The 14,109-nt window shown below is 35.4% G+C and overlaps 1 protein-coding gene across 7 annotated transcripts in view; it reads left to right on the top strand.

The window, feature by feature from the left end:
• PCDH15 (protocadherin related 15) overlaps positions 1 to 14,109 on the top strand; it is a gene marked incomplete at both ends in the record, with an annotated part of 708,164 nt that overhangs the window by 484,104 nt on the left and 209,951 nt on the right. For all 7 annotated transcript variants that reach the window (XM_082854334.1, XM_082854333.1, XM_082854332.1 and 4 more), the window contains 2 exons: positions 2,182 to 2,275; positions 7,857 to 7,985. In XM_082854334.1, coding sequence (XP_082710460.1) covers positions 2,182 to 2,275; positions 7,857 to 7,985 — 223 coding nt within the window. The remainder of the gene's footprint in view (positions 1 to 2,181; positions 2,276 to 7,856; positions 7,986 to 14,109) is intronic.

Below are 14,109 nucleotides of genomic sequence, written 5' to 3'. Positions count from 1 at the left end.
CATTTTTCGATGCTTCTGTGGAGAGACCACCTCTTCAAGCTGTCTACATTACCATTTTCACTGACGTCACTCCTGTGCAATATATTTTCAATTATGTAAAATTTAAGTAGCACTATTATTGATGTTTTATCAGGAGTCATTCTTATGTATTTTTAGTATATGGACTGATAAGATTTACTGCGTTTCTAAATGCAGCCTAATGTATACTGCTCTATAGCTTCCATTCAACTGGTAGCAAGAGTTCTCCTTTCCAGTTATTTCTGGAATTTTGTGGAAGGATGCTTGTGTGTACTCACAAGCTAATCTTTCAGCTATGAATACCAAAAGACAGTACCTATTTTTTCTCTCTTTTTCTATTTCCCAAATATCCTGTCTAACTGTCTATGACATTGAGACACAAGGCACACATCATCTTAAGCAAAGAACTATTTCCGTAATAATTACCAGACTATGAAAAATAAGCTATTTAGGTATAATAGGGCTCTAAATTCTAATACAATATAAATTTCTAGTGATTTTCTAATTTAATATACAAGGCATAATATAGAGTCGAAGCTTAAACTGAGGAGAAAAATGGAAAACAATAACTGAATTTTCTTCTTTCTTTCATTTTACTATGGATAGATTTTCAGATTTCTTAAGTTACTTGTGAATAAGTCTCAGAAGCAATCAATGATTTACTTTTCTCTTTGAATGTCATTTTAGAATGGGGTTATCTGAACCATCTGCAGTATGGGAAGTTGATCCAAATTTGATTGTTACAAACTACTCTGGGAATTGGTTTTCAGTTATTTGGACAAAACATTTTAAAATGTACAAGGAGCAAAGTCAGTTTTTCATAGTCATACCATATGTTTAGAACTTTTTTTTTAGTCCATATCAATAACAACAATAAAATAAAACAGAGTAACTGTGACTCTGATTTTGATTCCTTGGCATTGACTCTCTGTACTCAACTACCATATGTGGTGCGGATTGCTTAAATTCCACTATCACAACAAAAGCACTTGCATTAAAATGAAAACCTTTTATCTATCAGAAAACAAATTATGCTTTTATACTTGATAAATATTTTAATGTTTTGTTAAATTAATGTAACCTCTCCTTCACAGTAGATACTTGTTAGACCTCAATTAAAATGCCATGTACAACATCAGATTGTAATATCTAAGACATAAATATAGAACTTGTTTTAGAGAACATAATAAGCGACCAAAGTGTTATAAAACAAGTTACATGGGAGAATAAAAGCTTAAATATCTGAAAGTATGTATTCTAAACAGTGAAAACGTTAAGAATTAGTATTAAAAGTATTCTAAGTATGAGAATTTTCCCAAAGGCTGTTCATCCCCCATTATACATAATACTTAAGAAATATCTAAATTTCAAGAGAATAACAAGATGGTAAAATTGTTAGTGTATCAACAAAAGAGTTTGTTTTTATAAATTGTAAAATGAGAGAACGAATGTTCATAAAATTATATTATCTTGAAAATAATGTAAAATATGCAGCCTGAGTGCTCTTTTGAAAGCAATTATAATGTATTTAAATATGGTTATAATAGAGAATACAAAGAAATATTAAAAAACCCATAATATCTATGAAAGTTTTAATAGTCCACTGTATATTTTCTAATTTTCTACAGTAAGACTCAGTTATTTTGAAATTTGGAAAGAAGAAAAATTTTAGTCTCTATGGTTTAATCAAAGGTGAAATTTAGATGTTTTCATTTCCGTAGTGGTCACATATGTGACAATGAATGGGAGTGGTGATATAGATTAAAGAAATCACTTTTTTACTCAAAGCATTATGAAACTGCTAAAGATTAATGGACTCTTTTACCTTTGAAATCATCACAAACAAGATAGATATCTTTCTTCCTGTAATGAATTGAGCATAGTTTGTTTTGTTTTTTTTTCCTTGGAAGCTACAGAATCAACTCACTTATCTCATTCAGTTTGGCAATTTTTCATTATTGCTAAGAGGCTCAACAGCCTTAAAAGCCTTTTTCAATTTTCAGCATGAATCCTAGAATCGTTCATCTTAAATACTCAAGCTATGTTTGCTGAAAGGAAAAAAAAAAGAAAAACTATCAAAAGTAGTTCACAATAGTAGAAAGACTCCCTGTGACATAATATCTTTTTCTGTCTCATTTGTTTGTTTGTTTTCTCTGTCACTAGTACTGGGATTCTAACCTTAGGGAAAGCACTGGACAGGGAAAGCACTGATCGCTACATTCTGATCGTCACTGCTAATGATGGCAGGCCAGATGGGGTGAGTACTCTCTTTGGGAAAGGGTTTTAAAAATAGTCCTAAAGAAACTGAGAGAACCTTGTAGTTTACACTCTAAAACAATTTATTACAGTCATGAATTCATGAATTAATCTCTTTTTCATTTGGAGCAACTACTTAAAATTACTCAAAGTGCTTTTTTCTCCAATGGGCTCTTTTGCGGTACGCGGGCCTCACTGTTGTGGACTCTCCCGTTGCGGAGCACAGGCTCCGGACGCGCAGGCTCAGCGGCCATGGCTCACAGGCCAAGCCGCTCCGCAGCATGTGGGATCTTCCCGGACCGGGGCACGAACCCCTGTCCCCTGCATCGACAGGCGGGCTCTCAACCACTGCGCCACCAGGGAAGCCCTCCAATGGGCTCTTTTAATCAATGAACCTATATTCTGAATTTGTTATGGAGCTGCAACTTTGACTTGACAGAATAGATACGTGGAATTTGCTCTCTTACCTAATTTATGGGGAAAATGAAATCTAACTTAGTCTAAGAAGTATTTCATTGTGTCCATCACCAGCACAGCACTGGCAGTTTTACTATGTTGGAATCTATTTCCTTTAAAGTCACTTTTTCGAGGGTGGGGGACAGTGGAGGGAAGGGAATTTGTGCATAAATACCTTGAATCACTTAGGAAGCCAAGTTGACTGATTCTACAGGTTATTTGTAAGCGGCGCTCGGAATCTTGACTAATCCTTGATGATTGAAATGGTTTAAAAGGGCCCATAATTCTAGAGAAGATAAATTTTATTTCCTCTGCACCTAAAAATTAGTATTAAAAATAAATTGTTTAGTTATGTAGGTGTGTTTTAAAATCATTTGATTGTATTCTTCAATCTACCCATCCACAACTACCACTATTCTGATTTTTAAGCACTGTAACAATGCATTCATTAGCAGTGCTTTATTAGACTGTTTTTTTCACCATTTCTATGCCACAAAGTAGCTTTTGTCTTTAGTCTAGTGCATATGGGCCAACTCAGCACTTTTCTCTAGAAATAATTTCAAATTCAGTATAAGTGTCTAGAAGACTCACCCAATTCAAATAGCAATGTATCTCCAGTTTACTTGAAATGACTTCTTTGATCAAAAAATAGACTGGATGGGGGTATATAATGCTCTCCTCACGCTTTTTGAGGAGGATTGCTGTAGAAAATTTACCATACAAAATTGATACTAGACAGTTTTATCATCTTAATTAAAAATTAGAAAAATAGATAAGGATAATTACTTAAATTTGGTAAACAATCTGCCCATAATAAGCTATTTACCACTTTTCAAACATTAGGTAAACAGCTATATGTGGAAAATAAAATATACAAAGCAGTTTTAGTAAATAGTGAGGCCAAGAGAAGGCACTTAGAGATTAGGCGAGTCAATAAAAATAAAATCTAAGATTACTTTTTACATATGCAATCCCCTTAATTAATATAGTGTGCCTGTATAAGATATATGTAAAGAAGTCAGTGAGAATCTCAAGAAGAAAATAATTGAGAACTTGACTTATGATGAAAGTTTAATGTGTAATTTGGCTAGGAAATAACTGAGGGGGAAAATTCTAAGGAAAAGAGGGAATTATTAAGCATGGAGTAAGGGGTATAATTAGAGTGAAGTAAAATTAATAAGGAGGTTTTAGGTCAACCATTTGAGATAGGTCACATGATGAATCAGAAATTAATGGAAGTAATATTAGCTAGCACCTTTTACCTCTGGCCTTAAAAGTAAGATTTCTTAGACAACAGTAAAGATGGGAAAGAAATAGCATATTAAGCTATCTGGCATAGTTTCAGTCTACTAATTATGGCTTTGGCCACATAAAAAACTGAAAATAAGTTCTGGGCTAACATTGGTGGCTTAGTTCTGTCTATAGCTTTTTTTTTTTTCTTTTTTTTTTTTTCCACTTATTTACTTGTTAATTTCAATTCTCCTTGGCTAGGTCACTTAGCATTTCTAGTTCCCTCAATTTTTCTTTCTTTAAGAATGAATAAGGTCTGATTCAGCTTTAAAATTATGATCCTTTTAAGCAAATTTGTTTCATTTTCAAAAGTTTGTACTGAGAATGTCACTAGGGAAAGAAACATTTAGATTTCAAACAAAAGCTTCTTCAGTTAGTTTCATCATTTATATAATTTTAGGGATCGACTTATACATGTGCACATACAATGGGGTGTTGAAGAAGAAAGTAATTACAAAATAATAATAGTCTCATATTTTGATAGCACTTTTCTTATCTAAATATTTAAACTTACGTCCTTTGTAGAATTATAGTAAAATTAACCGTTTAGCCTTAATAATCACAGGTTTTAGGAAAGGTATTTAATAAGAACACAGGTGGATGGACTTTTCTTAAATAAAAGGATTACCAGCAATTTATGTGAAACAAATTGCAAAGATATAATTTGAATATTGCAGAATAGAGTCAATAGTTCTAATGTGTAGCCCAGAAATCTGCATTTTTAATGATAATCCAAGTGATTCTGATGCAAGTGATCTTCAGACCACTTTACAAGAAATATATAAGCTGGAAGTTATTCTCTGTGTGTTTATTACTTTACATTTCTGCCAGAGAAATGGATATTCTTTATTTCATATACTATCTCTAAGATATGGATAAATACATCTATATGGTCTATAAATTTCAGCCCCTATTAGCACAGGAATGGTGGATTTGTCATTTACTTCTTAGTTCACCTAGTGATCCAGTTCTCATCTACACCACCCAGTTACAGACCACAGCCTTTGAGGACCCAGTATAGGCTGAAATCATCCCACTCCATAGTGTCAAGAATGGGAATTTTAAAGAATAGGATGGACACCAGTAAGGGAAATACAGATAGGCTGGCACTTTATGCAAGCATTTAGAAGGAAGGTCAGCAAACTCTAGCATGGCTACTCTTAGATTTTGGCTCCCAGCTGTCCATTTTAATGTCTCCTTCACCCTCAGGCAAATTGGGAACTACTGCTACTACAAAGGCACATCTTTTTACTAGCTTTAAATCTTTTTACTAGCTTTAACTCTAACACAACTTTTAAAGAAATAACATTTGTTAAACTGATTTTTGTTATTAAAGCAATGTAGCTCTCTTAGAGAAAATTTGGAAAATATATAAAAGTTAAAAGGAGAAAATAACATGACTTGTATTTCATCTAATCAGATGACATTTAAATTTATACATATCCATATATATCTACACACAAGCGTATGTTGATGTGCATGCATTCTTTAAACTAAATGATTTCATGGAGAGATGCACACAGAAGAGTGCACAAACCATAACTGTGCAGCTTAATGAATTTTCACATAGTGAAAATACTTGTATGATCACTATTCAGAACAAGAAACAGAAATTAATTAGCACTCCAGAAGCCCAGCCTTACAATCGTGCCAGTTTCTACTCTACCTTCTTCACAAAAGTCATCCCTATCCTGACTTCTATCACAATGGAGTGTTTCTGCCAATCTTTGAAATTTATATATTTGGAATCATGTAGTGTGTACTGTGTTGTGTCTGACTTCGTACACTCAGCCTTAGCCTTACGTTCATGAAATTCATTGAGGTGAATGTAGTCTGTACATTCTTAGTATCACATGTTATTCCATTATGTGCAAAAAACACAATCTATTATATAAACATCTACTATTGGTGGGCATTTAGGTTGTTTCCCGGCTTTGACTAAACAACACAGTTCTGCTTGTCTTTGACATTTCTTTAAATAAAATTTTATTGGGAGTTTTAAATACAGAAATATATACAAATCATACTGAATAGCTGTATAAATTTTCACAAAATAAGCCCATCAATGTAGCTAGTACACAAATAAAGAAATAAGCCATTATCAATACCCAAGAATTCTCTGCTATGCCTGGTAATATTTTTAATGACCACTAGACATTATATATGAGAAATTATAAAGGCTTGGAATAAAATTATATTGCTCAAAAGAAGATTTAATATATGTCTGTTAAAATAAGGACAGATCACCTTAATCCAACCAAAGTTTGACTATTGAGTTTTTTTTCTTTTTTCTTTTTTCTTTTGCGGTACGTGGGCCTCTCACTGTTGTGGCCTCTCCCGTTGCGGAGCACAGGCTCTGGACACGCAGGCTTAGCGGCCATGGCTCATGGGCCTAGCCACTCTGCGGCATGTGGGATCTTCCTGGACCGGGGCACGAACCCATGTCCCCTGCATCAGCAGGCGGACTCTCAACCACTGCGCCACCAGGGAAGCCCTTGACTATTGAGTTTTAATCTGAGTAAGGCCTGGTCTAGACCTTATGCAGCATTACTCATAGAGTACAGAACTTCAGTGATCCCAAGAAAGCATGTGCTATATTCAGTCTTTGATTAGACAGAGCAGTTTCCAGCTTGTGTCACGTATGAAGATGTTCCTTGATTTTGCAACAGAAAGGATGGGGTGTTTACCAGGACTTCTCCTCCTTAGTAGCTAGGAAGTCCAGTTTTTGACCCCTTGGGTCCATGACCGCTGCAAAATTTCTTCAGGTTCACTTCCTCTAAGTCACTTCTTTACGCTCAGCTTTTTAGCCTCTCACCCCACGTCACTTACAGATTAGGACAAATCCTGTTTGTCTTTTTTAAAAAGAAAGTTAAGTAATTCTCTCATGACAGTACCATCGTGCTTTTCCTCCTACTTTTTATTTGCATGTTATTAAATATTTAATATCATAGCATAATGGATTTTTCATTTTCCAGCCAAGAATACTTTTGTTCTCTAATTTTCTCTCAGCCTTCTGTGATCTGCCCCTCACTGTGACTGAGCTGGGTGGAGGGCATGTGCTGTACTCAGGCTTTGATTAGACAGAGCATTTTCCAGCTTGAGTCATGTATGAAGACGTTCCTTGATTATGCAAAAGTCATTGACCTACATTATGTTCTCGAGTTGCAGCAGGCTAGGGATTTTACCTTTTAACCAGGTAGCACGTACTACTGGTAGGATTACCCACTTACCATTTCCTTAAGCTGTATAACCAAAAGGGTGTGTGTGTGTGTGTGTGTGTGTGTGTGTGTGTGTTTTATGATTAGTGGTGTATGGTCCTCAAACTCTTGGTTTAGATGTGAACCTAGAAAATTACTAATATATTTCTGGTAGTATTTGCTTACCTGAAAATACCTATTTGACATACCACGCTATTTTATAGTGTACTAGTTATATTTTTAAACAGTACAACATATAAGTGGTAAAAACTGCAGAAATGTTACATTTCAGAGAAAAAGGGGTACAAGTGTCTATAAACAAAAACCTACCACCCACAAAATGTGAACAAGATAAAGGTAAAACACTTTCTAAAAGTAAGCCTCCAGGAAATATTTGACATTTTCAAGAAGATGTTTGCCTTTTAATATCATTTGTTTTTTCCATCTGTTTTTTGAGGTGTTTGAAAATTGCGAGATTCCTCTTTTTTTTTTCTTGTCTTTTTTGGAAAGCTAGGGAGTAGGAATAGTAATGAGATGACTTTCAGATAGACAAATGCCAGTATGACTAATTAACTGACATCGAAATAAAAATAACTCCTCTCACATCTAATCCCCCCCCCTATTTTTTTTTTCTTTAAGACCTCAACTGCCACGGTAAATGTGGTGGTGACAGATGTCAATGACAATGATCCAGTGTTTGATCCCTATCTGCTCAGAAATCTATCAGTGGTGGAAGAAGAAGCCAATGCGTTTGTGGGTCGAGTATGGGTAAGTGGAGTATTTATGTGTATCTTAAATGTATTTTTTAAAAGTGAGTAATTTTCTTACCTTTTAATTTGAAAAGAGATTTAGCTAATGCCATGTGTTAAATGATAGAGCATCAGAATTATCTGAAAGCAATAAGCAAGATCACTTGGGTATAAGACAAGATGGTAATAAAGTGCATTCATTGTTGATCACTGTGCTGGATAACCTTCAAGATTTTTTTTTTTTATAAATCATATTGTGTCCATATGGATTTAAGTTGTTAAGTTCGTTGATTTATATTTTATGACCATTGTATAATTTAAACATTGATTCATTTGAGAGCATTATTTTCTTATTTAATATATATTTTTACTTTCTGGAATTACAATAAAGTATTTTTAGAGAAGTATGTAATTATCCATACCATTAAGCATAAATTTGGAAACACATACCTCAAAACACAAATGCTTAGGTGTAATGTCATTTGCTTGTGTAAACATATCTTTAGCATCTCCTGTGTACCTTATATTTCAGTTGCATCCCTGTCCAACATACTCAACATTCATTTCTAGGCATGCTCTCTTAATTCCTAACTGGAAATATTAGCCAGTTTCTGTTACTCTTTTCATGAATAATCCCATTTTTCTTAAATCAGAGACAATACTTTTTTCAATTAGGCCATGCCTGGTCTTGAACATAGTGGTCTAGAAACCATAAGATGAGGGAAATTTTTGAGGAATGTACATATATCTTGAAGTGTTGACCTCAGATGATGCATCTATGTGGTCTCCAGGCAAGGAAAGAATCCTCCAGCAAGAGTGAGTCAACCTGGTACCTCAAGTCCAGGTTTCAGGGTCCTACATCTTTCCTGTTAAGGCCTGGAATTTTAAATAAGAGGTTTGCCGGTGCTTTGCAGTAAATCTTCTCTACAATTCAACTACTATTACAGTCAAACAAAGGGTCTGTTTTTCAGTTCAATCCTCTCTCTGGCTTTAAAAGAGGAGGGTTTCTTTAAATGCTGTCAGCGAGACCCCTCTGACTTGAGCTTGAGCTCATCAGTTTTTTTCCTGAGAGCACTGACAATACTTGCAACAACTGTTAACTCTATAGTCATTGTCATTATCATTGTCACATCTTTCTCAAATCCTGGAGAAATTGATAAAATATACATCCCCTTATACCTTTTTAGCATCCCAATTCACCACAAGAGAGAGTCTTGTAATTATTCTGTTACAACATGCCAAGTGGTCTTGATGCCATGTAGCCAGCAAGACATTCAACTCCAGAACCCCACACAGTACCTCTGGTATCAAAAGTTTTACTGTAGATTCTACAAGAAAAAACCTGGCGACAAAAGAGTCAGGTATAAATAGTTTTTCTGGGAAGTTAAAATAATACTAATAGGGAAGTGAGGAAGTGATGCAGAGAAGAGAAGGCAGACAATAAAGGGATTGCAGTTAACCAGCTGTCCTTAAGAGAAATTGAGCTTAATCTGAAGGGCAAATTCTGGGAAGTGACACAAAATACATTCCCCAGAATTAATGATCCTGAAAAGTGATGGAACTGGTAAATTCACACACTAACACCTGAGAGTTCTTGGTCAGCGATGCTGTGGCTGAGGGCACATTTTCAGCACTTCCTACCTCCAAGCAAGCATCCAGCTCTCTGCAGTTCTGATATAAGGGCTTTCAGTGAGACTGCAGTTACTAGCAGATGGAAGTTGGCCAGAAACTATACATGCTCTGAGGGACATGCATGGGGCACTGACAGTTTCTGTTACACCAAGCAAAGAAGGTGATTAAATCTGTAAGAGGGGCATGTTCTGAAAACAGAGAAAGGGGGCAATGTTGAAGCTGATTCATGAAATATGAATACTGGTGAGAAGGAAGTTGAAAGGGGTTAGAAACTGTCTAAGGAAAGTTGATTGCATGGATAAAAGCATAGACAAATGACAGCATGTGACATGTCATAATTACATTAAATAAGATGTGCCACATCATAAATGTTTCTCTTTGTAGAAGGTGCTGGGGGGACCTTTAGAGGGTCTGAGGTGCTGGTATCATTAGATTTTTATTTTATAAAGATTGCTGCTAAGTAGATTGTAATGGAAGATTATAAATCCAGAAAGCTGAATTAGAAGGCAATTATAATAGCCCAGCTGAAATGCATGGCTGTACATTCCAAACCAGTCTAACAGCTCTCCCCTTTCGCTGTGGGTGTGTTTTTGTTATTAATTTTGAGGTGTACCTTTGAACGCTGGGATCTCTGAAACTACTAGGTCTGTAGAACTATACTTGTGAAGGTAACTTGCTTGCAGCTTTAACAATTAGAAACTCTTCCCAAATAAAACTTGTTTTCGGAAAAAAAAAAAAAAACTTGAACTAATGTAATAGTTTAATCATAATGATAGTTAAATTATATTACAGTTGTCACTCTAGGATGCCACTTTGATGACAACTGAAAATTATTTTAATTATATCTATCAAGTATTCAGATAAAATAAAGAGGTATTGGAAATTTAGGAAAATTATCTTTCCCATTTCTTTTAATTTACTTAGCATTGGAGACATAAAACCCATAGGGAATATGCAGGTCATAACACATACATAGACATTAGCATGCTGATTGAGTTTTAGTTTTATTTTTCCTTTCTCTTAACCTATCTTTGCCACTTTTCCTAGTGATTCTTTGTCTTTGAAAGAATTACAGCATTAACTTTTATTTATTGTCTCCTGGTTCTTAAATTTGATGAGAAACATTCTCTATAATTTCTCAGCATTAAAAATTGAAATATAGACGTTAGCACTCACAATTTGATAAAGGAATAATTGTCCTGGTCTTTAGGCAATAACATGTTTTCATAAAAACCAAATTGAGTTTGAAAGTACAAAGGAGAAGGAAAACATCCGAAGCAGTCGCATCCCACTGATTCAGCACAGTTCCAGTTCATAGAATGGAACTTTGATGCATCACAATGGTCTCCTATTGCTACCTAATGATAACTATATAATACATTAATTTCACTAAATGACTCATGCTCTACTTATAAAATTTAATTTTAACTGTCACCAGAAGCTATTAAGACACACTTAAAACCAAAATCTGTATGGTTAGTTATTGTATTCAATTTGAGTTACCAACTTCGCGTTTTTGTTCTTATGATGTTTTAGTACGAGTAAACCAATATTTGAATTCAAATGCTGAAGGAACCGTGTATTTCCTTTTTATTTATTAAGGTAGTGTTGTAGTATCAAACTTTACTTACTAGGTAATACTTCTGAAGCAATATTTCTGGATTATACAGAGCCAAAAGTTTTATTAGCATATTAAAAATGAACTTAAAAAAATTTGAAGTATAGTTGATTTACAATGTTGTGTTAGTTTCAGGTATACAGTAAAGTGATATGTTTATGCATATATATATTTTCAGATTATTTTTGTAATACGGGCAGAGTGGCCACACAGCCATTAGTATTATATATGACCATTAACACGTGACCCTTAGCGTGGTTAGAGGTCCCACTCAGTCAGCCTCGTTGTGGTCTTCTGGGCAGAATGCGGCGAGAGGCAGATAGAGGCCTTCTCCCCAGGGCCCTCCAGGCCCTGCAGCCTTAGGCCACTGGGTGAGCTGGGGGCCCAGGGACAGGCTGAGGGCTGTGTCCTGCAGAGCTCCAGAGCCCTCGCCAGGGCTGCCCACTGGCCAGGCCTAGGCCTTGAAGCAGCTGTGAACCTCTCCCCCATCCCGGCTTTCGTGACATAATGGTGGCAGCGGTCTCCATGGGCCATAGTCTGTGGAGGCCTCAGCAACTGGACTACATGGTCACTGCCACTAAGGTAGCAGCTTCAACTAGCTTCAGTCTCTCCCTTCAAATTCAAAAATTTGTACAGCTTAGTTCAGTTGTCTACCCCTAGGAGGTGGCCAGAGGTCAGGGTTCAATAACATCTTCCCTTATAGTTTATTACAAAATATTGGGTATAGTTCCCTGTGCTATACAGTAGGTCCTTGTTGGTTATCTATTTTAGACATAATAGTGTGTTTATGTTAATCCCGAACCCCTAATTTATCCACCCCCCTTTCCCCTTTGGTAACTGTAGCTTGTTTTCTATGTCTATGGATCTGTTTCTCTGCCTTACTTCACTTAGTGTGATCATCTCTAGGTCCATCCATATTGCTGCAAATGGCATTATTTCATTCTTTTTTATGGTTGAGTAATAGTCTGGCTAAACTTGTTTTTTAATGTAGAAGTTACTATACACAGATATAGTATACCACACTTAAATTTGAGAATCATTTCCATATTCTCAAAACACAAGCAGTAGCAGTATAGTTGGGGGAAAGATGTATATAGAATAAAATCTAGCAAACACAGTAAGAATAGATTGTGTCTCTATGTCAAATGTGTCATACTGATTATTTACTAAAAGGAATGAAAAACACCACAAAGGACTAAGGTGGCTCTGTCAGGATTCATGGGGAAAATGTATCTTCAGTAACTTAACAAATTAGTAAGATTCTAGGTTAAAAAAAAGAAATAGATATACCAGGTGGATGTGATGCAAGACATAACTGAGCCGAAAAGGCAATTTGAGAAAAAGTCAGTTGTCTGTCAATTATGGAAGATTTGCTTAGAGAAGTTCTAGAAAATTGGTTAATACATGTTGAGTTCAGATGGGGAAGGCCAGGAAGCCCTAATGAAATAGCCACTAATAAAAAGACTTTACTTGTCAGTGTAATGTTTTGTTCAGTACCCTTCACAGTATTTCACAGGCGATAAAAAATCATGATGTGATTTTTTCAATATGGTGTGTGTCATTTTCATTTGTTTTCTCAACTAATGTCTCATAGATTCAATCTTGAGTCTGGGTTGGAGAGTGAGGGGAAGATAAAGGAAGATCTTTTAATAAACACAGTCTTAGATACAGGGTCACAAGAGAACTTCTTTGTACTTTTCTAACAGAGTCTAGCTTATCAAGGAGAATGAGAGGGTGTTTTTACTTAGGCACACTTGCTGCTGTAGGTGCTTCAGCGCATCACTCTGTGTGCATGTTTCAGGTCAGTGGATGCTGAAGGGAGAGCAGCAGAGAGAAACCTTGGAGCTCATATCAAAGGTGTCTAGCCTTCACGATAGCATCTCTTTGAGGAGTTTCTTAGGGGCCAGAATACTTTTTCAGTTGTTCATCTCAGTTTTCAGAGTAGCCCTGGGCATGCATGCGTGCACAGATTCATCAGAGAAGGCATATTTGGAAACAACACTGCCTGTTAAGGTTAAAAAAGGTTCTCAGCATTATATACAATACAGAATGAACCTCTTCCCAGCAAACTTCCAGTTAATACCTTGTAGAATTTCTTATGCTGAACTGACTTCTTTTAGCTCTAAGTAACAAAAATAGAGCTCTGAGTCAACAAAATGTTCTTCTAGTTCTAAAACAAGACAGACTGAATTTATTTAACCTGAAACAGAAATGTATTCCCATTGTGAGATCTGCATGCTAAATCTCAGCTGAGATGAAGTGGTAGTGATTCAGTTTTAAACCCTTAAAGCAGTTTTAAAATCATTAGTAAACTGCAGTGTTTAGAAGGGTAGTGATGGTGCCATTTTAAAAAGAAATTGATATCTCCTTCAACTATACAATTTAATATTAAACAAAATAAATCTGAACCTCAGTGGTCTGTCTCTGATTAACGTAGTTGTCGTCTCCCTGTGTGGGGTTCTAAAAATGAAATGAAGGTGGGGAGCTTTACGGTGTTTTATTTAGCTTTTGTAGCTCAGCATGATGTTCAACAGTGCCTAAAACTATAATACTACTTTTTTAAGTGGGCCACAAGTGTGGATTTTTATGGGTTCTCTTGTCAAATCAAACTATACAGTGCAAAAACTGTGCTCAGTCAAGTAAAGAAACCCACACAATTTGAAAACTTAATGATGTCCATTTTAATGCTGCTACCTAAAAATATTTATAATGGAGATTTATCTATTGCTTGTGAGTATTTTTGAAGCTTGGTGATCTTTCAGATATTCAATTAGTGGTTCATAAATAGATTAGAAAATTTTATGCATATATTTTTATAATATTTACTTGGGATATATCCTTTTGCCAGTTTTTAGTCTTACTATCAGCTATTATAATAGATACATGTACGTGT

This window comes from Leucopleurus acutus (genome assembly GCF_964270905.1).
Source record: "Leucopleurus acutus genome assembly, chromosome: 14".
Classification (NCBI taxonomy): Eukaryota; Metazoa; Chordata; class Mammalia; order Artiodactyla; family Delphinidae; genus Leucopleurus; species Leucopleurus acutus.
This window is presented reverse-complemented; position numbering and strand designations above follow the sequence as displayed.